This window comes from Oncorhynchus mykiss, chromosome 1 (assembly GCF_057628025.1).
Source record: "Oncorhynchus mykiss isolate SJ-2025 chromosome 1, ASM5762802v1, whole genome shotgun sequence".
NCBI lineage: Eukaryota > Metazoa > Chordata > Actinopteri > Salmoniformes > Salmonidae > Oncorhynchus > Oncorhynchus mykiss.
This window is the reverse complement of record NC_143022.1, coordinates 8,597,304-8,623,443: the sequence shown is the minus strand read 5'-3', so window position 1 is coordinate 8,623,443 and position 26,140 is coordinate 8,597,304. Positions and strand designations below refer to the sequence as shown.

At 44.3% G+C, this 26,140-nt stretch overlaps 1 protein-coding gene across 2 annotated transcripts in view; it reads left to right on the top strand.

The window, feature by feature from the left end:
* The window catches only part of LOC110529671 (run domain Beclin-1-interacting and cysteine-rich domain-containing protein), a 56,506-nt gene that overhangs the window by 19,963 nt on the left and 10,403 nt on the right, over positions 1-26,140 (top strand). For both annotated transcript variants that reach the window (XM_036986914.2, XM_090236240.1), the window contains 9 exons: positions 406-512; positions 855-1,074; positions 3,515-3,979; positions 12,690-12,788; positions 15,367-15,482; positions 16,739-16,934; positions 22,363-22,467; positions 24,190-24,250; positions 25,771-25,903. In XM_036986914.2, the coding sequence (XP_036842809.2) occupies positions 406-512; positions 855-1,074; positions 3,515-3,979; positions 12,690-12,788; positions 15,367-15,482; positions 16,739-16,934; positions 22,363-22,467; positions 24,190-24,250; positions 25,771-25,903 (1,502 nt within the window). The remainder of the gene's footprint in view (positions 1-405; positions 513-854; positions 1,075-3,514; positions 3,980-12,689; positions 12,789-15,366; positions 15,483-16,738; positions 16,935-22,362; positions 22,468-24,189; positions 24,251-25,770; positions 25,904-26,140) is intronic.

The window sequence follows — 26,140 nt, the reverse complement described above, 5'->3', positions numbered from 1 at the left end:
GGGTGTGAGGTTGGGTGGGGGAGTGAGGTTGGGTGGGGGAGTGAGGTTGGGTGGGGGAGTGAGGTTGGGTGGGGGAGTGAAAGTGGGTGGGTGTGAGGTTGGGTGGGTGTGAGGTTGAGCCAAACCAATACCATTTGCAAATAGAATTTTGATGAAAGAATGATGTAATCAATCTTCTGGGTCTTGGATGTTGATTGACTGAGTGTATTATTGATTTTTACCCTGCCCCTATCTTATCTTGACTTTTTCTCCCTTTTCTCTCCTCTCTCTCTCCCCGCCTGCCTCTCTCTCTCTCTCTCCCCGCCTGCCTCTCTCTCTCTCTCTCCCCGCCTGCCTCTCTCTCTCTCTCCCCGCCTGCCTCTCTCTCTCTCTCCCCGCCTGCCTCTCTCTCTCTCTCTCTCTCAGTGGAGGCCTTTCTGCTGAGTGAGCCCCATGTGACGGCCATGTTCCAGTGTCTGGAGGCTGTGGAGCAAAACAACCCCCGTCTGCTGGCCCTTGTCAACACAGTTAAGGTGACACACACACACACACACACGCGCGCGCAGATATAGAGAGAGTTGAGAAGACACACCAATCATTCTCTCTCCCCTGTCTCTGTGTGTATGTTGGTGTCTCAGGCTCCTATCCCTGATATGCTCTTCAGTGGCTGATCTCTCTCTACCTCTCATTCCTTATGTCTTTTCCATTACCTCTCAGCTTTGCCAATCTGAAATGCTTTCCTTTTTTCTCTCCCTGTTTTTACTTGAATTTTCTTTCCCCTATACTTCATTTTCTGTGCCTGTATTCATATCTTATATCATATCTTAGTACCTCTCTCTCTCCTCTAATCCACCCCCTCTCTCTTCCTCTCTCAGCTGTCCACTCTAATGTGCTCTCCATACATGGAGGGCCTGTTGAAGAGTCAGAGTCTGGGTGTTCTGCCGGGGGGCGGCTGGAGGTCCGGGGAAGGTCAGGGTCCCCCCAGAGGGGAGCTCAACCACAGGCTCACCACCTCCCAGTGCTCCCTCCCCCACCGAGACGGAGGACTCACGCCCAACAGTAATAACCCAGGGGCCATCTCGGAGAGCAACTCAGGTGAGGGAGTGAGGATAACACAGGGGACATCTCGTAGAGCAACTCAGGTGAGGGAGTGAGGATAACACAGGGGACATCTCAGAGAGCAACTCAGGTGAGGGAGGAGTGAAGGGACATAGGGAGAGGGATAATGAGGATGGGAGAGGGATAATGAGGGTGGGAGAGGGATAATGAGGGTGGGAGAGGGATAATGAGGGTGGGAGAGGGATAATGAGGGAGGGGGAGAGGGATAATGAGGGAGGGGGAGAGGGATAATGAGGGAGGGAGGGAGGGAGAGGGATAATGAGGGAGGGAGGGAGAGGGGTAATGGGGGGGAGAGGGGTAATGAGAGGGGAAGAAATAGGGGGTAGGGGAATAATGAGAGGGGGAGAGGGGGGCGAGAGAGGGGGGGGCGAGAGAGGGGGATGGTGAGAGAGAGGGGGATGGTGAGAGAGAGGGGGCTGGTGAGAGGGGGATGGTGAGAGAGGGGGTAGAGAGGGGGACAGTGGAGGAGAGGGGGAGACTATATTGGAGCAACAGTTTGGAGGTTAGACTAGACATGCGCTCTGTGGCGGTAGGTAGCGTGCTGTTTAAGACCGCTGGGGCAGTAACTGAAAGTCCGAGCCGACTAGGTGAAAAATCTGCCGACGTGCCCCTAGGCAAGGCACTTAACCCTAATTGCTCCTGCAAACCACTGTGGATAAGTGTAAAATGTCAATGTTTTTGCATCATCATTACAATAGGTCAATGTCCACAATGAGTCACTATGGTCCACAATGAGTCACTATGGTCCACAATGAGTCACTTTGGTCCACAATGAGTCACTTTGGTCCACAATGAGTCACTATGGTCCACAATGAGTCACTCTGGACCACAATGAGTCACTCTGGTCCACAATGAGTCACTCTGGTCCACAATGAGTCATTATGGTCCACAATGAGTCACTATGGTCCACAATGAGTCACTCTGGACCACAATGAGTCACTCTGGTCCACAATGAGTCACTATGGTCCACAATGAGTCACTCTGGACCACAATGAGTCACTCTGGTCCACAATGAGTCACTATGGTCCACAATGAGTCACTCTGGACCACAATGAGTCACTATGGTCCACAATGAGTCACTATGGTCCACAATGAGTCACTATGGTCCACAATGAGTCACTCTGGACCACAATGAGTCACTCTGGTCCACAATGAGTCACTCTGGACCACAATGAGTCACTATGGTCCACAATGAGTCACTATGGTCCACAATGAGTCACTCTGGACCACAATGAGTCACTCTGGACCACAATGAGTCACTATGGTCCACAATGAGTCACTCTGGTCCACAATGAGTCACTATGGTCCACAATGAGTCACTATGGTCCACAATGAGTCACTCTGGACCACAATGAGTCACTCTGGACCACAATGAGTCACTATGGTCCACAATGAGTCACTATGGTCCACAATGAGTCACTATGGTCCACAATGAGTCACTCTGGACCACAATGAGTCACTCTGGACCACAATGAGTCACTATGGTCCACAATGAGTCACTCTGGACCACAATGAGTCACTATGGTCCACAATGAGTCACTATGGACCACAATGAGTCACTCTGGTCCACAATGAGTCATTATGGTCCACAATGAGCCACTATGGTCCACAATGAGCCACTCTGGACCACAATGAGTCACTATGGTCCACAATGAGTCACTATGGTCCACAATGAGTCACTATGGTCCACAATGAGTCACTCTGGACCACAATGAGTCACTCTGGTCCACAATGAGTCATTATGGTCCACAATGAGCCACTATGGTCCACAATGAGTCACTCTGGACCACAATGAGTCACTCTGGTCCACAATGAGTCATTATGGTCCACAATGAGCCACTATGGTCCACAATGAGGCACTATGGACCACAATGAGTCACTATGGACCACAATGAGTCACTCTGGACCACAATGAGTCACTCTGGACCACAATGAGTCACTCTGGACCACAATGAGTCACTCTGGACCACAATGAGTCACTCTGGGTGGTAAACCTACACGCTCCCCAACCAACCTGACAGAGCTTGGGAGGATATGTGGAGAACAATGGGAGAAACTCCCCAAATACAGGTGTGCCAAGCTTGTAGTGTCATATCCAAGAATACTCCAGGATATAATGGGTAGAAAAGGTGCTTCAACAAAGTACTGAGTTAAGGGCCTGAATACTGAGATTTCAGTTTTTTATTTTATTTTTTATAAATGTGCAAAAAAAAAAGAAGTTTTTTGCTTTGTCATTTATAGTGTGTTGGTTGAAGAGGGGGGGGGGGGGGGGGAATTTAATACATTTTAGAAATAAGGTTTTAACCTAACAAACTGTGGAAAAAGTCAAGGGGTCTGAATACTTTCCGAAGGCACTAAATATAGAGTTATATTTCTACGTCTGATTTAGCCCATACTGTTCTTGTTTCCCTTTTAGACTCCACTCCTGCCGCTAGGGCCTCGGGAGCCCCCTGGGGGTGTGTGGGGGGGTCCGAGGGAGATGGCGAAAGGGGCATGAGCCCCCCTCCCGGTCCCTCAGTGGTGATCCCCTCCATCGCCCTGACAGAGCCTGCCTCCCCATGCCCTGCCCACTCCGACGCCCTAGACTCTGGCGAGGGCGACTACGACGACGGCCCCGAGTATCTGGCTATCGGTAACCTGGGGCATCGTAGCAATCGCCGCGACTCCCAAAGCTCCACCCCCGGTGGCGATCCTTGCGGCGGCGAATCGGATGGTGAGATTCAGGTCCAGTCCCCTGGAAGGAGCTCCTTGGCTTCGGTCCCACCTCCCACACCTCGAAGGTCATCCTTTTCAGAGGGTCAGAGAGAGCCGGGTCGGGGGGGCAGCAGAGGGCACGTCCGCTCAATGTCCGACACAGGGATCAACAGCAAACATAGACATGGTGAGTGTGTGTGTGTGTGTGTGTGTGTCAAAAAAAGTCATTCCGATGTGCTTGCATTGCAGCAGCTGAATGTGTAAGACCAGTGTTTGTGTAAGAGTATGGCTATGCTGCAGAGAGAGGGTCTGCATGCCTAGGAGGTGTGAATCACATCCTGCACATTTATTGTCTCGCTGATGCTCAGTTACCACAGTGCCACTGCTTCTAAAACTACCTGTCTCTCTGATGCTCAGTTACCACAGTGCCACTGCTTCTAAAACTACCTGTCTCTCTGATGCTCAGTTACCACAGTGCCACTGCTACTAAAACTACCTGTCTCTCTGATGCTCAGTTACCACAGTGCCACTGCTTCTAAAACTACCTGTCTCTCTGATGCTCAGTTACCACAGTGCCACTGCTACTAAAACTACCTGTCTCTCTGATGCTCAGTTACCACAGTGCCACTGCTACTAAAACTACCTTTCTCTCTGATGCTCAGTTACCACAGTGTCACTGCTACTAAAACTACCTGTCTCTCTGATGCTCAGTTACCACAGTGCCACTGCTTCTAAAACTACCTGTCTCTCTGATGCTCAGTTACCACAGTGCCACTGCTACTAAAACTACCTGTCTCTCTGATGCTCAGTTACCACAGTGCCACTGCTTCTAAAACTACCTGTCTCTCTGATGCTCAGTTACCACAGTGCCACTGCTACTAAAACTACCTGTCTCTCTGATGCTCAGTTACCACAGTGCCACTGCTTCTAAAACTACCTGTCTCTCTGATGCTCAGTTACCACAGTGCCACTGCTACTAAAACTGCCTGTCTCTCTGATGCTCAGTTACCACAGTGCCACTGCTACTAAAACTACCTGTCTCTCTGATGCTCAGTTACCACAGTGCCACTGCTTCTAAAACTACCTGTCTCTCTGATGCTCAGTTACCACAGTGCCACTGCTTCTAAAACTACCTGTCTCTCTGATGCTCAGTTACCACAGTGCCACTGCTACTAAAACTACCTGTCTCTCTGATGCTCAGTTACCACAGTGCCACTGCTTCTAAAACTACCTGTCTCTCTGATGCTCAGTTACCACAGTGCCACTGCTTCTAAAACTACCAGTCTCTCTGATGCTCAGTTACCACAGTGCCACTGCTTCTAAAACTACCTGTCTCTCTGATGCTCAGTTACCACAGTGCCACTGCTTCTAAAACTACTTTACTTTACCCTCATCCTCTATTTTCACACTGCTAATCGCTCTCCTCTCAACTCAAATCAACGGGCTTGATTGTCATTGGAACATATGGGTACATTATGAAAGTAAATCGAATAGGCAATAAAGAAATTGGAAATTAACAAGGGGAACCCTCACAAAAGTTTTTGAAGAATATAATAGACATTTCAAATGTTATATTATTGGCTTTGTACAGTGTTGTAACAATGTGCTTGAAGTAGTTGAAGTACAAAAGGGAAAATAAATAAACAGAAAGACATATCGATTGTGCAACCAGGGCTGGTAAAACTCCTGGATCATTGTTATTCTAACTTCCGCGACTCATATAAGGCCCCCACCGCCCTCCTTTCGGGAAAGCTGACCACAACTCCATTTTGTTGCTTCCAGCCTATAGCCAGAAACTGAACCAGGAAGCTCCTGCGCTCAGGTCTGTTCAACGCTGGTCTGACCAATCTGATTCCACGCTTCAAGACTGCTTCGATCACGTGGATTGGGATATGTCCCGCATTGCGTCCAACAACAACATTGACGAATACGCTGATTCAGTGAGCGAGTTCATTAGAAAGTGCATCAGCAATGTCGTACCCACAGCAACTATTAAAACATTCCCAAACCAGAAACCGTGGATTGATGGCAGCATTCGATGAGAAACTGAAAGCGCAATTCACTGGTTTTAACCAGGGCAAGGTGTCTGGTAACATGACCGAATACAAACAGTGTAGCTATTCCCTCCGCAAGGCAATCAAACAAGCTAAGCGTCAGTATAGAGACAAAGTAGTCACAATTCAACGGCTCAGACACAAGAGGTATGTGGCGGGGTCTACAGTCAATCACGGATTACAAAAAGAAAACCAGCCCCGTCTTGGACCATGGATGTCTTGCTTCCAGACAGACTAAATAACTTCTTTGCTCGCTTTGAGGACAATACAGTGCCACTGACACGGCCCACTACCAAAACCTGCGGACTCTCCTTCATTGCAGCTGACGTGAGTAAAACATTTAAACGTGTTAACCCACGCAAGGCTGCAGGCCCAGACGGCATCCCCAGCCGCATCCTCAGAGCATGCGCAGACCAGCTGGCTGGTGTGTTTACAGACATTCAATCAAACCTTATCCCAGTCTGCTGTCCCTACATGCTTCAAAAGGGCCACCATTGTTCCTGTTCCCAAGAAAGCTAAGGTAACTAAGCTAAACGACTACCGCCTTGTAGCACTCACTTCTGTCATCATGAAGTGCTTGGAGAGACTAGTCAAGGACCATATCACCTCCACCCTACCTGACACCCTAGACCCACTCCAATTTGCTTACCGCCCCAATAGGTCCACAGACGACGCAATTGCAACCACTCTGCACACTGCCCTAACCCATCTGGACAAGAAGAATACCTATGTGAGAATGCTGTTCATCGACTACAGCTCAGCATTTAATACCATAGTATCCTCCAAACTCGTCATCAAGCTCGAAACCCTGGGTCTCGACCCCACCCTGTGCAACTGGGTACTGGACTTCCTGACGGGCCGCCCCCAGGTGGTGAGGGTAGGTAACAACATCTCCACCCCGCTGATCCTCAACACTGGGGCCCCACAAGGGTGCGTTCTGAGCCCTCTCCTGTACTCCCTGTTCACCCACGACTGCATGGCCATGCACGCCTCCAACTCAATCATCAAGTTTGCGGACGACACCACAGTGGCAGGCTTGATTACCAACAACGACGAGACGGCCTACAGGGAGGAGGTGAGGGCCCTCGGAGTGTGGTGTCAGGAAAATAACCTCACACTCAACGTCAACAAAACAAAGGAGATGATTGTGGACTTCAGGAAACAGCAGAGGGAGCACCTATCCACATCGACGGGACAGTAGTGGAGAGGGTAGTAAGTTTTAAGTTCCTCAGCGTACACATTACGGACACTGAATTGGTCCACCCACACAGACAGCGTTGTAAAGAAGGCGCAGCAGCACCTCTTCAACCTCAGGAGGCTGAAGAAATTCGACTTGACACCAAAAGCACTCACAAACTTCTACAGATGCACAATCGAGAGCATCCTGTCGGACTGTATCACCGCCTGGTACGGCAACTGCTCCGCCCACAACCGTAAGGCTCTCCAGAGGGTAGTGAGGTCTGCTCAACGTATCACTGGGGGCAAACTACCTACCCTCGAGGACACTTACACCACCCGATGTTACAGGAAGGCCATAAAGATCATCAAGGACAACAACCACCCGAGTCACTGCCTGTTCACCCCTCTATCATCCAGAAGGCGAGGTCAGTACAGGTGCATCAAAACAGCTTCTATCTCAAGGCCATCAGACTGTTAAACAGCCACCACTAACATTGAGTGGCTGCTGCCAACATACTGACTCAACTCCAGCTCACTTTAATAATGGAAATTGATGTAAAAAATGTATCACTAGCCACTTTAAACAATGCCACTTAATGTTTACCTACCCTACATTACTCATCGCGTATGTATATACAGTACTCGATACCATCTACTGCATCTTGCCTATGTCGTTCTGTACCATCACTCATTCATATATCTTTATGTACATATTCTTTATCCCTTTACACTTGTGTGTGTATAAGGCAGTAGTTGGGGAATTGTTAGGTTAGATTACTAATTGGTTATTACTGCATTGTCGGAACTAGAAGCACAAGCATTTCGCTACACTCGCATTAACATCTGCTAACCATGTGTATGTGACAAATACAATTTTATTTGATAGGTTGTATTTACAATGTTTGTGTTCCACTGGTTGCCCTTTTCTCATGGCAACGGGCCACACATCTTTCTGCTGTGATGGCACTCTGCGGTATTTCACCTAACAGATATGGGAGTTCATCAATGTTGGATTTGTTTTCAAATTCTTTGGGTCTGAGTGATCTGTGGGAAATATGTGTCTCTGTACTCATACATATGGCAGGAGGTTAGGAAGTTCAGCTCAGTTTCCACCTCATTTTGTGGGCAGTGTGCACATAGGCAGACCTGGCTCTCAAGAGAAGACCGGCTATGGCGGTCTCTCAATAGCAGGGCTCTGTATGCAGTCAAAGATGTCCTTCATTTTGGGTCAGTCACAGTGGTCAGGTATTCTGTCACAGTGGTCAGGTATTCTGTCACAGTGGTCAGGTATTCTGTCACAGTGGTCAGGTATTCTGTCACAGTGGTCAGGTAATCTGTCACAGTGGTCAGGTAATCTGTCACAGTGGTCAGGTAATCTGTCACAGTGGTCAGGTAATCTGTCACAGTGGTCAGGTATTCTGTCACAGTGGTCAGGTATTCTGTCACAGTGGTCAGGTAATCTGTCACAGTGGTCAGGTAATCTGTCACAGTGGTCAGGTATTCTGTCACAGTGGTCAGGTATTCTGTCACAGTGGTCAGGTAATCTGTCACAGTGGTCAGGTATTCTGTCACAGTGGTCAGGTAATCTGTCACAGTGGTCAGGTATTCTGTCACAGTGGTCAGGTATTCTGTCACAGTGGTCAGGTATTCTGTCACAGTGGTCAGGTATTCTGTCACAGTGGTCAGGTATTCTGTCACAGTGGTCAGGTATTCTGCTGCTGTGTACTCTCTGTTTAGGGCCTAATAGCATTCTAGTTTGCTCTGTTTTTTTTTTTTTTTGTTAATTACTTGACACATGGGAAATAATTATCTTTTTTGCTTTGGTTGGGTCTAAAATGTGTTTCTGTCCTGGGGCTCTGTGGGGTCCGTTTCCTTTTGATGGCATAGAAGGCCCTTGTCTGGTCTCTCAGGTCCTTCACAGCCTTGTGGACGTTTCCTTTTGGTGCTAATGTTTAGGCAGATGTAGGTGTCCTTCTTTGTGTGCTCTAGGGCAATGGTGTCTAGATAAAATTATATTTGTTGGCTTGGCTACTGGACCTTTTTTGGAACATCATTATTTTTGTCTTACTAGGTCTGACCGAATCTGTGCAGAAGATCTAGGTGCTGCTGTAGGCCCTCCTTGGTTTGGGTCAGAAGTACCAGGTAGTCTGCAAACAGTAGACGTTTGATTTTGGAGTCTAGCAGTGTGAGGCCGGGTGATGCAGACTGTTCTAATCCCCTCGCCAATTCATGGATATATATATATGTTGAAGAGGGTGGGGCTCAAGCTGCATCCCTGCCTCTTTACGGCCCCGAGGAAAGAAATCTGTGTGTTTATTGCACATTTTAACACTTGTTCTTTGTGTACATTGATTTTGTTTTTCCACCATTCATTTATATAGCAGACCCTTTTGAGTCAAAAGCTTTCTTTGATATCATCAAAGCATGAGAAGACTTTGCTTTTTTTTTGTTCGTTCGTCAACAAGGGTGTGCAGGGTGTATGTGATAGGAAGCCAATTTGACATTTGCGCGGGACATTGTTTTCGCTGAGGAAATGTGGAGTCTGCTGTTGATGATACTGCAGAGGATTTGTTTTCTTGATTGCTGCTGGTGCATATTACACGGTAATTATTGGGGTCAAATTTTAGTCTACTTTTGTGGATTTGGGGTGATCAGGACTTGGTTCCAAATATATTAGGGAAGATTCCAGAACCGAGGGTAATGTTGAAGGGTTTAAGTATAGCCAATTTTGAATTTGTGGTCTGTATATTTTATCATTTAGTTTAGTATACCATCAACATTTGATGTAGTGACCCATATTTTTAATCAAACATTTGTCGTAGGAAAGATTCCTAAAGCTTGGAAAACAGCTTTTGTTTAACCACTCCTCAAGGGAGGTGATGGTAGTGAGTTGGATAATTACCGGCCCATCTCTATGCTCTCCTGTTTGGCTAAACATCTAGAGTCATTGGTGAATAGGCAACTACAATCTTCTTTAACTGTTAACAGTATTCTTTCTAGTAATCAATCTGGCTTTAGACCTAAACACAGTACTATTACGGCCAGTGTATGTGTTGTAAATGATATTACTAATGCCCTAGATAATAGAAAGTATTGTGCCGCCTTGTTCATAGGTTTATCTAAAGCTTTTGACACTGTGGACCATGCGATACCTTTGGGTAAACTGTCGTCGATAGGACTGGGATTGGAGGACTGGGATTGGAGGACTGGGATTGGAGGACTGGGATTGGAGGACTGGGATTGGAGGACTGGGATTGGAGGACTGGGATTGGAGGACTGGGATTGGAGGACTGGGATTGGAGGACTGGGATGATAGGACTGGGATGATAGGACTGGGATGATAGGACTGGGATGATAGGACTGGGATGATAGGACTGGGATTGGATGCCTGTCGTTTGGTTTCACGACTATCTTAAGGATAGAAGTCAGGCTGTTAGAGTCGACAGCATCCAGTCAGAGCCATTAGAGTTGGGTATGGCTGCCTTTTCCTGTTACACTCCTCGCCTATGGAATAAGCCTGCAGACTAAACTTAGACTTGAGACTCTTGTCCCCCTGTTGCTCATTTTAAATATTTATTGGAGCATTTTTATTTTTGTATTGCTTGTAACTGTTTTGGGTAATGCAAGTTATTGTGCTGTTAGGGGAATAACCTGTTAGTGGAATAACCTGTTAGGGGAATAACCTGTTAGTGGGAATAACCTGTTAGTGGGAATAACCTGTTAGTGGGAATAACCTGTTAGTGGGAATAACCTGTTAGTGGGAATAACCTGTTAGTGGGAATAACCTGTTAGTGGGAATAACCCGTTAGTGGGAATAACCCGTTAGTGGGAATAACCCGTTAGTGGGAATAACCTAAATGTGTAAATGTAATCTGTTGCAGTATTTTTTGCAGTATTTTTTTTGTGTTATCTGTGATGGTTTTGTTCGTCTTGTGTAGTTTTTTAATCATTGTACCTAAACTGTATGTGTAAACATGTATACGCAGGGCCCAGCTGTAAAAGAGACCTTGGTCTCAGGCTGTGATCCTTGTTGAAATAAAGGTGGTATTATAATAATAATAATAATAATACTAACAATAACAACAATAATAATAATAATAATAATAATAATAATAATAATAATAATAATAATAATAATAATAATAACACCACAGGCCTTTGGAGGGTTTGCATTTGGTCCTGTAGCTCATCCAATGTAATTGGAGAATCCAGTGGGTGTTCTGGTAGTCTTTAATAGCTGATCATTTAGTAGATTATCAGGTATATGTTTTGACTGCTTGTTATATGGCTGAAAAGATTGGAGAAGGGGTTTATCCCATACACCTCCATTTTGGATAAATACCTCTCCGTGTTTGTTTAGTGTGTTCTAAATTACCCAGAAGTAATTTGATTCTATGGATTCTTCAATCACAATGAGATGTTTTCTGTCATGCTGTTCCTTCCTTCCATCTATAACATGTCTTTAATAGTATGCAGTTTGCTCGTCTTCGATGCCTCACGGTTGATTAGTGCTCCATTCAAGTAGATTGTGATCTGATAGGGCCGTCAGGGGGGGCTGACTGTGAATGCTCCAAGAAACTTTGGGTTGAGGTCGGTGATCATTTTATTACTGAAGATGTTGTTTTATCTACAGGTACTACTGCCAAGAGATGAGCATCTCTCTTCTCTCTCCTGCTCTTGTGCTCTCTCGTTTTCTCTCGTTCTCTCTGCTTTGTGGTAATATTTTCTCTCTCTCTCTCTGCTTTTGTGGTAATATTTTCTCTCTCTTTCCCTCTCTGCTTTGTGGTAATCTTTTCTCTCTCTCCCTGTCTCTCTTCCTTGTCTGCGTGAAGGAGGGGGCCACAGGAAAATCAGCGTTATAATAGAGGATCCTGTAGCAGGTTGGCAGTGCAGTTCTTCTGCGCTCCATCACTTCCTCTTCCTCTCTCCCTGCCCCTCCGCATGCTATTCTTCCTTCTTCCCCTTCCTTCATCTGGCCTTGCCTCTGGTTCTTCATTTGTGCAGTTGTTTTCTTGGTTGCTGTTTTGGTTGTTGTTTTGGTCAAACTAAGATCAAGACGCTAGGCCAAAACAGCTTTTGTGTTTTCATTGTGTTGGTTGGTGTATAAATGCACCTTACTTTTATTACATTGTGATGTTTTGATGTTTTTTTTTTTGGTCGTTCATTGAATGCATCATAATTTTACTATCAATTGTTTCCTTTTCTCTGTTAATGCTTTCTGTGGCCAGTTCAACTTGACATTTATTAGTTAAGAATTTGGCCAGAATCATTGTACAAAATTGTATCATCACAATATTTGCTCTGGATTTGCAGAGAGTACACCACATGCACGTCAATGTTTAAGACTTGATATTTGATAGATTATTACCCTGTGATGTCATTTACCTAGCTGATAACAAAACATTGAAGTTATTATTCATACATTTACTTTTCAATATATCCTTTGTGGGTGTCTTAATTGAGCATGTCTCAAAAGGGAAGGTAAAAGTTGAAATCCCTATTTACTGACACAATCGATCAGTTACCAGTCTGTTAGCTACATTTAACATGTTGAATACAGAACCAGTCAGGAAAAACAGGCTATTTGTTGGCACTTGATGACAAGACACTAATCTAATGTCCGTTCTGTGGTCAATCTAACGTCAGCTGTGTGTTCTGTGTCAGAATCATTGGTTGCGGAGGACTGTCGTTTGGAGGACTACAGCCCTTTCTCCCTTGGCAGCAGTGATGGCAGTACACCCAGTTCCCTCTATATGGAGTCTAGTGAGTAGACTGGTTCGAACATTAGAACTACCTAGCTGTGTAGTGAGTAGACTGGTCCTAACACTAAAACTACCTGCAGTTGAAGTTTACATACACTAAAAGTAATTCAAACTCGTTTTTCAACCACCCCAAGAATTTCTTGTTAACAAACTATAGTTTTGGCAAGTCAGTTAGGACATCTACTTTGTGCATGACACAAGTCATTTTTCCAACAATTGTTTACAGCTAAGATTATTTCACTTATAATTCACTGTATCACAATTCCAGTGGGTCAGAAGTTTACAATACACTAAGTTAACTGTGCCTGTAAACAGCTTGGAAAATGCCAGAAAATGATGTCATGGTTTAGAAGCTTCTGTTAGGCTAATTGACATCAATTGGAGGTGTACCTGTGGCTGTATTTCAAGGCCTACCTCCACAAATGTCTTGTTCCTGTTACCTACAGTGCCTTCCGAAAGTATTCACACCCCTTGACTTTTTCCAGTTGTGTTACAGCCTGAATTTAAAATGGAGTCAATTGAGATTTTGTGTCACTGGCCTACACACAATAGCACATAATGTCAAAGTGGAATTATGTTTTTAGATATTTTTACTAATTAATTTACAATTTAAAGCTGAGTCAATTAGTATTCAACCCCTTTGTTATGGCAAGCCTAAATAAATTCAGGAGTAAAAATGAGTCTTAACAAGTCACATAATAAGTTGCATTGACTCACTCTGTGTGCAATAATAGTGTTTAACATGATTTTTGAATGACTACCTCATCTCTGTACCCTACACATACAAATATCTGTAAGGTCCCTCAGTCGAGCGGTGAATTTCAAACACAGATTCAACAGTAAAGACCAGGGAGGTTTTCCAATGCCTCGCAAAGGAGGGCACGTAATTGTTCAAAAAACAAACAAAAACACACATTGAATATTGCTTTGGGCATGGTGAGGTTATTAATTACACTTTGAATGGTGTATCAATACACACAGTAACTACAGAGATAAAGGCATCCTTCCCTGAAAGGTTCCTTTCCTCTCCGGCAACTGTAGCTTAGTTGCTGGAGAGGAAGGACACCATTCAGGGATTTCACCATGAGGCTAATGTTGACTTTAAAACATTGTAGTTACTCCACAATACTAACCTAAATGACAGTGTGAAAAGAAGGAAGCTGGTACAGAATAAAAATATTAAAAAACATCCATCCTGTTTGCAATAAGGTACTGTGGCAAAAAAATTACCTTTTATGTCGTGAATACAAAGTTATGTTTGGGGCAAACACAACACATCACTGTGTACCACTTCATATTTTCAAACATGGTGGTGGCTGCATCATGTATGCTTGTGTAACAGTTTTGCTTGTAACAGTTCTGCTTCCGTCCCTCTCCTGGGCTTGAACCAGGGACTCCTGAACACATCGACAACAGGTCACCCTTGAAGCATCGTTGCCCTTGCAGAGCAAGGGATACTACTTAAAGTTCCCAGAGCGAGTGACGTCACCGATTTGAAACGCTACTAGCGCGTCCCGCTAACTAGCTAGCCATTTCATATCAGTTACACTTGTCAAGGGAGTTATTTTTTTGTTGAATGAAAATAAACGGAATAGAGCTAAGCACAGCACAAATCCTAGAGGAAAACCTGGTTGTCTGTTGTCCAACACACTGGGAGACAAATGAACCTTTCAGCAGGACAATAAGCTAAAACAATTGGTCAAATATACACTGTTGATTACCAAGATGACATTGAATGATCCTGAGTGGCCGAGTTTCAGTTTAGACTTAAATCGGCATGAAAATCTATGACAAAACTCGCATATGGCTGCCTAGCAATGATCAACAACCAACTTGATCGAGCTTGAAGAATTAAAATAATATTGTGTGGAAAGCTCTTAGAGACTTACCCAGAAAGACTCACAGCTGTAATTGCTGCCAAAGGTGTTTTCTACAAAGTATTAACTCAGGTGTGAATTCTTATCTAAATGAAAGATTTCTGTATTTTATTTTCAATATATTTGCATATAAAAAAATACCTGTTTTGACTTTGTCATTATGGGGTATTATGTGTATCGGGGTGATTCAGGCTGTAACACAACAACATGTGGAACAAGTCAAGGGGGAGTCTCATACACCAGCAGCTTCAAGTTTTAAACAGAGTGCTTTGTGTGTGTGACTCTGTGTGTGTGTGTGTGTGTGTGTGTGTGTGTGTGTGTGTGTGTGTGTGTGTGTGTGTGTGTGACTCTGTGTGTGTGTGTGACTCTGTGTGTGTGTGTGACTCTGTGTGTGTGTGTGACTCTGTGTGTGTGTGTGACTCTGTGTGTGTGTGTGACTCTGTGTGTGTGTGTGACTCTGTGTGTGTGTGTGTGACTCTGTGTGTGTGTGTGACTCTGTGTGTGTGTGTGACTCTGTGTGTGTGTGTGACTCTGTGTGTGTGTGTGACTCTGTGTGTGTGTGACTTTGTGTGTGTGTGACTCTTTGTGTGTGTGTGTGTGTGTGACTCTGTGTGTGTGTGACTCTTTGTGTGTGTGTGTGTGACTTTGTGTGTGTGTGTGTGTGTGTGTGTGTGACTCTCTCGCTGCGTGTGGTCTACACAGACGGCTCCCAGTACAGCAGTGTTCCAGACTGCATGTTCCGGAAGCCGCTGGAGGGACAGAGCCTCATCAGCTACCTGTCAGAGCAGGACTTCGGCAGCTGTGCTGACCTGGAGAAGGTGAGCCTTGGGGAGGGTTCAGAAACCCGCTTCTGGCCCGCTTTTATTTTTATGCAGATGATACTGTTCTTTTATTCAAGTGGTAGTAGTTTATCTTTAGCTTTTGAAAATGCCCAACGAGCATTTAACATCACAACAGAATCTGTATGATTTAAAGCTGGTTCTAAATTCAGGTTAAACTAAACGCAATGGTATTTTCAAATGCCAGGCATGTTACTAATCATGTCATTGCTACATTGGCTGGACATACTAAAGAGCAAGTTAAAGTGTCCAAATATTTGGGTGTGTGGGTTGATGATAAGCTGAGATTCACTGTGCATGTAGAGAACTTGATAAGGAAGCTCAAGCTGAAAATAGGTTTTAATTACCGGCATACGGCTTGTTTTTCTTTTGAGACCAGGAAGGAGCTGGTATGTTGTACATTACTATCGATTTTAGATTTTAGTGATTATACTGTATACTGTATATGCAGGCCTCAGCCACTACCCTGAGAGCACTTGATTCAGTGTATCATGCAGCCCTCAGGTTCATTACGAATCAGAAACGTCTAACACATCATTGTGATCTCTACAGCACTGTTGGCTGGTCGTCATTGACCTTGCGTAGGCTTAAACACTGGTATACACTGATTTATAAGGCCATATTGGGTAAAATGCCAATTTATCTCTGTTCTTTTTATAGTCCGGTTGGTAAATAAATATAAATTACGGTCTCATTCTGATTTGCTTCTAGCAGTACCAAAAATTAGAACAGGTCATGGTAGAAATAGCTTTAGTTACTTAGCTCCGTGGTCCTGGAATTCTCCCCTGAACGTTTTAAAATGTGATGATCTAGTTTCGTTGGTGGAGTTTAAACACTTGATCGATGTATATATCATAGAAGAGTGTAATTGTTTTTAGTCAAGATGTTTGTGTTAATATAATATGTAATTGTTGTACTGTTATGTTTGTTTATATTTTTTGTTTCATGTTGTTAGTGTATGTAAGTTGTTTCCCCTGCTGCTATTGGACCAGGTCTCTCTTGGAAAAGAGATGTTATCTCAATGAGAATAATCTGTATAAATAAAATGTGTGTGTGTGTGTGTGTATGTATATATATATTTATTATCATTATTATAATTTTTATTTTTTTAAAATTGTGCACCTCCCCAACTGTGTTAAATCAGTCAACTTCAAGTTTGGGCAGAAGGGAGCGTCCATACTGAAAGTGTTACAACAAGGCCTCACTCTCCTCCGGCCATCTGCATCTCATTCCAGGAGAACGCCCACTTCAGCATCTCGGAGTCTCTGATCGCCGCCATCGAGCTGATGAAGTGCAACCTGCGGCGGCGGGTGGTGTTGGACGACGAAGAGGAGGGTGACGACAGTGACTCAGAGATCCGGCAGCTCAAACAGAAGATCCGGCTGCGTAGACGCCAGATCCAGCGGACCCGCCTGCCTCCCTCACAGCGCTGTAAGAGCCGACACATGGGGCCAGACGTACACCTGCACGGACACACACACACACACACACACACACACACACACACACACACACACACACACACACACACACGCTAGAGCTGGGACGATAAACTGAAAATTACCCACACCGTCTTTCTCTTACTGAAGCATTTAGCTTAAGTGTGTAAATTATTTTTTTTGCTACATAACGTTCCTGTAGATTGTTCTAGAACCATTAATTTGGTCAACAGTTAATAGCCTATGCATTATGTTGATTCCTGTTATGAAAGTGTCTGCATGTCTCTGTTTTGCTGCTATTTTATCGAGCCTCTCACTACTATCGAGCCTCTCACTACTATCGAGCCTCTCACTACTATCGAGCCTCTCACTACTATCAAGCCTCTCACTACCTCTCACTACTATCGAGCTTCTCACTACCTCTCACTGCTATCGAGCCTCTCACTACCTCTCACTACTATCGAGCCTCTCACTACCTCTCACTACTATCGAGCCTCTCACTACCTCTCACTACTATCGAGCCTCTCACTACCTCTCACTACTATCGAGCCTCTCACTACCTCTCACTACTATCGAGCCTCTCACTACCTCTCACTACTATCGAGCCTCTCTCTACGACGGCTATTCACAACCCGGGGTATGTGGGTATGCCATCGAGGTTTACGCGCAAATGTGATTCACATTTTCAAACAGTCCATTTAGATTTTCCAAAGGGGGCTATACATTTGGGTGATGTTTTTGTTTTTTTTCTCGCCTGAATAGCCTTGTTTCACTGCCAAAAATAAAATGAAACATCTAGCTTTCAGCAAAATAACAACACAATGTCAAATACAGGTAACCTAGTCAAATAATGAACATCCAATCAGGTTAACCGGTAGTCTCTCGCAGGAAACCTTCACTGTTGCGCAGACATTTAGAAATGAAACATGCCAATTTGAAAAATAAGCCACAGGAGTTTTTGGACCGATAAATAAGACTACTTTCGAGTAGTAAGACGTGTATAAAAGCAACAGATACCAATAATAAGAAGAGGCTAGAAGCGCCTTATATGGTGAGCTACATCAAATCAAATCAAATTTATTTATATAGCCCTTCGTAAATCAGCTGATATCTCAAAGTGCTGTACATAAACCCAGCCTAAAACCCCAAACAGCAAGCAATGCAGGTGTAAAAGCATGGTGGCTAGGACAGGCAAGCCCTTTACCTTTGTGGAGGACTTAAGTTTTCCTGCTGCCGCTTATATGGCTCGGGGAATGCCTTCGTCAAACAACACTGTTTCACGACGCGTCAGTGACATGGCAGGAGATATTTTGAAACAATTACAGCTTTACAAGCCAGTGAATTCTATGTGTTACAGCTGGATGAGTCAACAGACGTGGCGGGCCTGGCACAGCTCCTGGTATGTCCGTTACATTTATGGAGGGTCAATTGAGGAAGACATCCTCTTTTTGTATTTTATTTAACCTTTATTTAACTAGGCAAGTCACTTAAAAAACTAATTCTTATTTACAATGATGGCCTACTCCGGACAATCCTCTGACGACGCTGGGCCAATTGTGCGTTCTTAAGGCACTGCATCTCAGTGCAAGAGGCGTCACTACAGTCCCTGGTTCGAATCGAGGCGGCTTCACACGCGGCCGTGATTGGGAGTCCCATAGAGCAGCGCACAATTGGCCCAGCGTCGTCCGGGTTTGTCTGGGGTAGGCCGTCATTGTAAATAAGAATTTGTTCTTAACTGACTTGCCTAGTTAAACAAAGGTAAAAAAATAAAATACAGCCTTATATTTACCACCGCAAACCAATGCTGGCACGAAGACCGCACTCAACGAGCTGTATAAGGCCATAAGCAAACAAGAAAATGCTCATCCAGAAGTGGCACTCCTAGTGGCCGGGGAAGTTAATGCAGGCAAACTTAAATCAGTTTTACCTCGTTTCTACCAGCATGTCAAATGTGCAACCAGAGGAGGAGAAAAACTCTAGACCACCTTTACTCTACACACCGAGACGCGTACAAAGCTCTCCCTCGCCCTCCATTTGGCAAATCTGACCGTAATTCTATCCTCCTGATTCCTGCTTACAAGCAAACACGAAAGCAGGAAGTACCAGTGACTCGCTCAATATGGAAGCGGTCAGATGATGCGGATGCTACGCTACAGGACTGTTTTGCTAGCACAGATTGGAATATGTTCCGGGATTCATCCAATGACATTGAGGAGTATACCACCTTAGTCACTTGCTTCATCAATAAGTGCATTGACGACGTCTTCCCCACAGTGACCATACGCACATATCCCAACCTGAAGCCATGAGCTGCAGCTTTCAAGGAGTGGGACACTAATCCCGACGCTTATACGAAATCCCGCTATGCCCTCAGACAAACCATCAAACAGGCAAAGCATCAATACATGACTGAGACTGAATCCTACTACACCGGTTGCGACGCTCGTTTCATGTGGCAGGGCATGAAAACTGTTACTGACTACAAAGGGAAACCCAGCCGTGAGCTACCCAGTGACTCGAGCGTACCAGACAAGCTAAATGCCTTTTATGTTCGCTTCGAGGCAAGTGACTCTGAAGCATGGATGAGGGTACCAGCTGTTCTGGACGACTGTGTGATCACGCTCTCCGTAGCCGATGTGAGCAAGACCTTAAAACAGGTCAACATTCACCGCTTGGCCAGACGGTTTACCAGGACATGTACTCAAAGCATGTGCGGACCAACTGGCAAGTGTTTTCACTGACATTTTCAACATCAGCTGTTCTGGACGACTGTGTGATCGCGCTCTCCATAGCTGATGTGAGCAAGACCTTAAAACAGGTCAACATTCACCGCTTGGCCAGACGGTTTACCAGGACATGTACTCAAAGCATGTGCGGACCAACTGGCAAGTGTTTTCACTGACATTTTCAACATCAGCTGTTCTGGACGACTGTGTGATCGCGCTCTCCATAGCTGATGTGAGTAAGACCTTTAAACAGGTCAACATTCACAAGGCCGCAGGGTCAGACGGATTACCAGGACGTGTACTACGAGCATGCGCTGACCAACTGACAAGTGTCTTCACTGACATTTTCAACCTCTCCCTGACCGAGTCTGTAATACCTACATGTTTCAAACAGACCACGATTTTCCTTGTGGCCAAGAAAGCGAAGGTAACCTGCCTAAATGATTACCGCCCTGTAGCACTCATGTTGGTAGCCATGAAGTGCTTTGAAGGCTGGTCATGGCTCATTTTTGTTATATTATCTATACAATGGGCCATAATTGATTTTGGCCCATTAGGCATGGCATATTACCAAGTTCAAGGAGCTTTCCATTTTGATTGGGTTATTTTGCCTAAAAACCTTTAGGCCTACTTGTAAAAAAAAAAAAAATGTAATTTGTATTTCTAAGTCACAGCCTACAGTGCATTCAGAAAGTATTCAGACCTCTTGACTTTTCCCACATTTTGTTACGTTACAGCCTTATTCTAAAATGAATGAAATACCATTTTGTCCTCATCAATCTACACACACAATACCCCATAATTACAAATACATTGTTGCAAATGTATAAAAAATAAATAACTTACCTTATTTGCATAAATATTTAGACCCTTTGCTATGAGACTCCGTGCATCCTGTTTCTATTGATCATCCTTGATGTTTCTACAACTTGATTTTAGTCCACCTGTGGTAAGTTCAACTGATTGGACATTATTTGTAAAGGCACACACCTGTCTATATAAGTTCCGACAGTTGACAGTGCATGTCACAGCAAAAACCAAGCCATGAGGTCGAAGGAATTGTCCGTAGAGCTCTGAGACAGGATTGTGTCGAAGCCCAGATCTGGGGAAGGGTACCAAAACATTTCTGCAGCATTGAAGATCCCCAAGAACACAGTGGCCTCCATCATTCTTAAATGGATGAAGTTTGGAACCACCAAGAGTCATCCTAGAGCTGGCCACCCGGCCAAACTGAGCAATCAGGGGAGAAGTGCCTTGATCAGGGAGGTGACCAAAACCTGATGGTCACTCTGGCAGAGTTCCTCTATGGAGATGAGGGAACCTTCCAGAAGGACAACCATCTCTGCAGCGCTCCACCAATCAGGCCTTTATGGTAGTGGCCAGACAGAAGCTACTCCTCAGTAAAAAGGCACGACAGCCCACTTGGACTTGCCAAAATTAACCTAAAGGACTCTCGGGCCATGAGAATCATGATTCTCTAGTCTGACGAAACTAAAATGTTGGCCTGAATGCCAAGCATCACATCTGAAGGAAGCCTGGCACCACCCCTACGATGAAGCATGGTGGTGGCAGCATCATGATGCGGGGATGTTTTTCAGCGGCAGGGACTGGGAGACTAGTCAGGATCGAGGGAAAGATGAACGGCGCAAAGAACCGAGATCCTTGAAGAAAACCTGCTCAGGACCTCAGACTGGGGTGATGGTTCACCTTCCATCAGGACAATGACCCTAAGCACACAGCCAAGACAACACAAGAGTGGCTTCGGGACAAGTCTCTGAATGTCCTTGAGTGGCCCAGCCAGAGCCCAGACTTGAACCTGATCAAATATCTCTGGAGGGACTTGGAAAATGGCTGTGCAGCGATGCTCCCCCTCCAACCTGACCGAGTTTGAGAGGCTCTGCAGATGAGAATGGGAGAAACTCTCCAAATACAGGGTGTACCAAGCCTGTAGCCTCATACCCAAGAAGACTCGAGGCTGTCATCGCTGTCAAATGCACATCAACAAAATGTGCCAAAAATAAAGTCAAATCTGTTTTTGTTTTGTCATAATGCGGTTTTGTATGTAAATTGATGAGGGGAAAAAACTATTGAATCCTTTTTCTAATAAGGCGTAAGAACGTAACAAAATGTGGAAGAAGTCAAGGGGTCTGAGTACTTTCCAAATGCTGTACTCAAAATGTATAGACTATAATGATTTAATACAATGAAATGTTGTTTAAATGCCGAGGGCTTTATGTCCTTAACAGCCTATTTGTGTGGCGCTCGCAAATGCTTCACAATTTCTTTCTTTCTAAGCTATAGCCTTGTAATAATTGAAATAATATAGCTGACATTTATTTTCGTTCCTTCTTAGGCGTATTCAAATACTTTTCATTCAAATCCATATCGTTTTGGTTTCAATACTTGAAAATGAAATGGTAGGTTCAGGTAGTCACAAAAATAGATGGGTGTTGGTTAAATTGTGATTTTTAGGGATTTTTATTATTTTTTTTCTCCCTTATGTGAGCACGGATCGGTTTTTAGCGGAGCGGTTTGAGCTGCTCGTCAGCACCGGGATTTCCAACCTCTCAACTTCGCTCACATCTTCTGGCACCCATACAACTCCTCCATTTTGGGCTTAGTCCCCATGTCGTCATTTTGCTGGTATTAATTTTAACCATCTGGCGCTCTCTCTCCCCCCTCCCCCTCTTTTAGTGTTCCATTCAACAGACAGTGGATGCTCCCGCAGGAGCTCCCAGGATTCCTTTCACCTGTCCAACTCCGGCTCGGCTGAGGAGGTGGAGGAGTGCGAGCTGAAAGGTAGAGCGAGGGAGGGGAGACATTAAATGCACGTCATGTCCCATATCATTCACCACCTCATCGTCAGGTGTCCCATCATATTCACCCACCAAGGCCGGAAAACGTCTCCCATTTTTACTGTCAATCGTTAACATTGCTCTCTGGACTGTTAGGGAAAGATAGATTGGTGTGTGTGTGTGTTTTGTAAAAGTTATAAATCTTTTATTATCTATGATAAGAGCATACGAAGGCAGGTTCATGTAAGGTTACTAGGCACAGGCTGGTAGTCATAACTGTGGCTTCACGCACAGACTTATTTGAATGAAAAAGATTAGAGGATGTGTTACGTTTTCTGTGGATCCAGCTTCTAAGATACTGTACCAGTCTTAACTAACAGGGTTTGTGGGCTAACACTTGAACACACATTATACCTAACATTGCGGCAGGGTAGCGTAGTGGTTAGAGTGTAGAGGCGGCAGGGTAGCCTAGTGGTTAGAGCATTGCAACCGGAAGGTTGCAAGTTCAAATCCCCGAGCTGACATGGTACAAATCTGTCGTTCTGCCCCTTGACATTTACTGAAATGACAATTCAACTATATTACATATATCTCCTTTAAAATAAACATCAGATATGACACGTTCAAGATTAGAGTTAAGAGCCTTTACAATGGACTACAAACAAAATGGCTGCCACCTAATCGTATTTGCTGTGTTCTATAAGGGCGTAAGCTATCAATAAATGATAAGATAAGATAAGATAATCATTGCAGCATTGGTGAGACATACTGCAGCGTGGTAGGCTTTCATAAGACAAAGGACACTTAATGATAGATCAGTCCTTTTGTATATAAAGGTAGTGATTTTTCTTTGTGATGGTCTGAATTTGATGCCTTTCTTTTGAACCAGGTGATGCTATAGTTTGATAGTTGTGCTTTTTAAAAGCACTGAGCCTAATCTCGATCTATCTCTGTTTCTCTCTCAAAAATGTAAGAGGCTTTAATGGCAAGGGAAAAACACATGTTTTACATTGCCAAAGCAAGGAAGAGAGATTAATAAGCAAAAGTGAAATAAATAAATAAATAAAAACATTAACACTCACAAAAGTGCCAAAATTAAAAAGACATGTCTAGTGTAATTGTCTGTATACAATGTTGTAATGATGTGCACATTGTTAATCAACATAAATATAGGTTGCATTTACAATGGTGTTTTGTTTGTTCACATTTTTCTGAGAATTTCCTTATTCATGTCTAGGCAGATGTAAAATGTTACTGTATTGACTCATTTAAAAGTGGGTTTAGGTCTGCCCTATATAAAATTAGCATACGCCCTGAGTCTCTTCCCTGTTTCACATTTGGTAGTGTGGTGGATGGGACTACCAGCTCTCTGTAACCTAGAGGGCAACCAGTGGGTCCGTCTCCTTTATGCCACGTTTCTTGTAGGATGACAATGTCTGTAATTTCAGTTTCTTTGATGAAGTCTGGGTTCCTGCTTTTTAGGCCAAAGACAGATGATCTCAGACCTTGTATATATTCCAGGAAGAGATAGTAAACGCTTTGTGTTCCATAGTGTCTAGTGTTTTTTTTGTGTGGTTTAGGCCCCGAACCATCACAGTAGGTGTGAGCAGAGCAGGATGGGGCTTGGGCGGGTGTAACAGTGGGGGTTGAGCCTGATTGCTCTGCTCACGGCCTGGGTATATGTCCTGCTGTTATGTTGAGGTTCCTTTCTCTTTCTCTCTCTCAGATGCAGACATAAAGCGCGGTGTGACATCCAGTGGCCGCTCTTTCCTGGGATCAGAATCTATGTAAGAACTACTTCCTCCCTCCTCAAAGATGTTGGCCTAATGCCAAATCGACCTCTATATCCTTTGCCCTATGCACTTGTGGAAATAGGGCAAAGAGCACTCACCAACTTGTTAAGAGCACTCACCAACTTGTTAAGAGCACTCACCAACTTGTTAAGAGCACTCACCAACTTGTTAAGAGCACTCACCAACTTGTTAAGAGCACTCACCAACTTGTTAAGAGCACTCACCAACTTGCCCTCTGATAGGATAAGTCTTGGTCTAAGATTTCCAAAAGTGTATAATCTACGTGCACAATTAGTTGTAATGCACATATGAAAATCGTAACTGGCATATAGATTGGTAGAAATGGTAGGATAAATTATTAATTGTCACTTAGGGTAGCCTAGTGGTTCGAGCGTTGGACTAGTAACCGAAAGGTTGCAAGTTCAAATCCCTGAGCTGACAAGGTACAAATCTGTCGTTCTGCCCCTGAACAGGCAGTTAACCCACGGTTCCTAGGCTGTCATTGAAAATAAGAATTTGTTCTTAACTGACTTGCCTAGTTAAATAAAGGTAAAATAAACATGAAAAAGGTTGCCGACTCCTGGTAGGGGGGAGTGGGGTACATTGAGCCAAAGGGGTAAATTGAGCCACCCTTGTTTTCTAGGAAACCGTACACAAAATGAATAATTTTACCAAATATTTAGGAGTTTGTGAAGGAAGAAACCACATGGAAAAAGTTAGCTCCTAAAAACTGATTTTCACCAAGTCAAAATGAATTTCTTGTGTTACAGGTTTCATGGTGCTTGTGGATAATTGAAAGATTGTTTTATACATCAGTTTGGGTCTCGATCAGCTCCAATATGAGGTCATAAACCTAGCATGAAAGTGCATCCTTGTAGCTGTGTGGAATAATAATCATATCGTCAAAATGTTTGTCTTTCTATTGCTGGATTCGAACTTGCAACCTTGTGAAATCAGAGGCAGATGCTTACTTATTGTTTTGCAGTGGTTGGAATTAGGCTATTGTTTGCGGTAGCTGGAATTAGGCTAATGTTTGCGGTAGCTGGAATTAGGCTATTGTTTGCGGTAGCTGGAATTAGGCTAATGTTTGCGGTAGTTGGAATTAGGCTATTGTTTGCGGTAGCTGGAATTAGGCTATTGTTTGCGGTAGCTGGAATTAGGCTATTGTTTGCGGTAGCTGGAATTAGGCTAATGTTTGCGGTAGCTGGAATTAGGCTAATGTTTGCGGCAGTTGGAATTAGGCTAATGTTTGCGGTAGTTGGAATTAGGCTATTGTTTGCGGTGGTTGGAATTAGGCTAATGTTTGCGGTAGTTGGAATTAGGCTATTGTTTGCCGTGGTTGGAATTAGGCTATTGTTTGCGGTGGTTGGAATTAGGCTAATGTTTGGGGAAGTTGGAATTAGGCTAATGTTTGCGGTAGCTGGAATTAGGCTATTGTTTGCGCTAGTTCAAATTAAACAGTTTGGTGTATGCTTGTTCTCTATTCCGACTATCAATCTTTCTCTCTCTCTCAGTTCTCCGTCGTTCCTCCAGTCTAACTCTGCTGAGTCGGTGGCCATGGGCCTGCTCAGGCAGTTTGAGGGCATGCAGCTCCCTGCAGCCTCGGAGCTCGAATGGCTGGTCCCAGAACATGATGCACCACAGAAGGTACACACACACACACACACACACACACAAATAGACACACACACACAAATAGACACACACACACACACACACACACACAAATAGACACACACACACAAATAGACACACATAGACACACACACACACACACACACACACACAAATAGACACACACACGCACACACACACACACACACACACACACACACACACAAATAGACACACAGACTCACACAAACTGACCTGTATCCTGCTCCA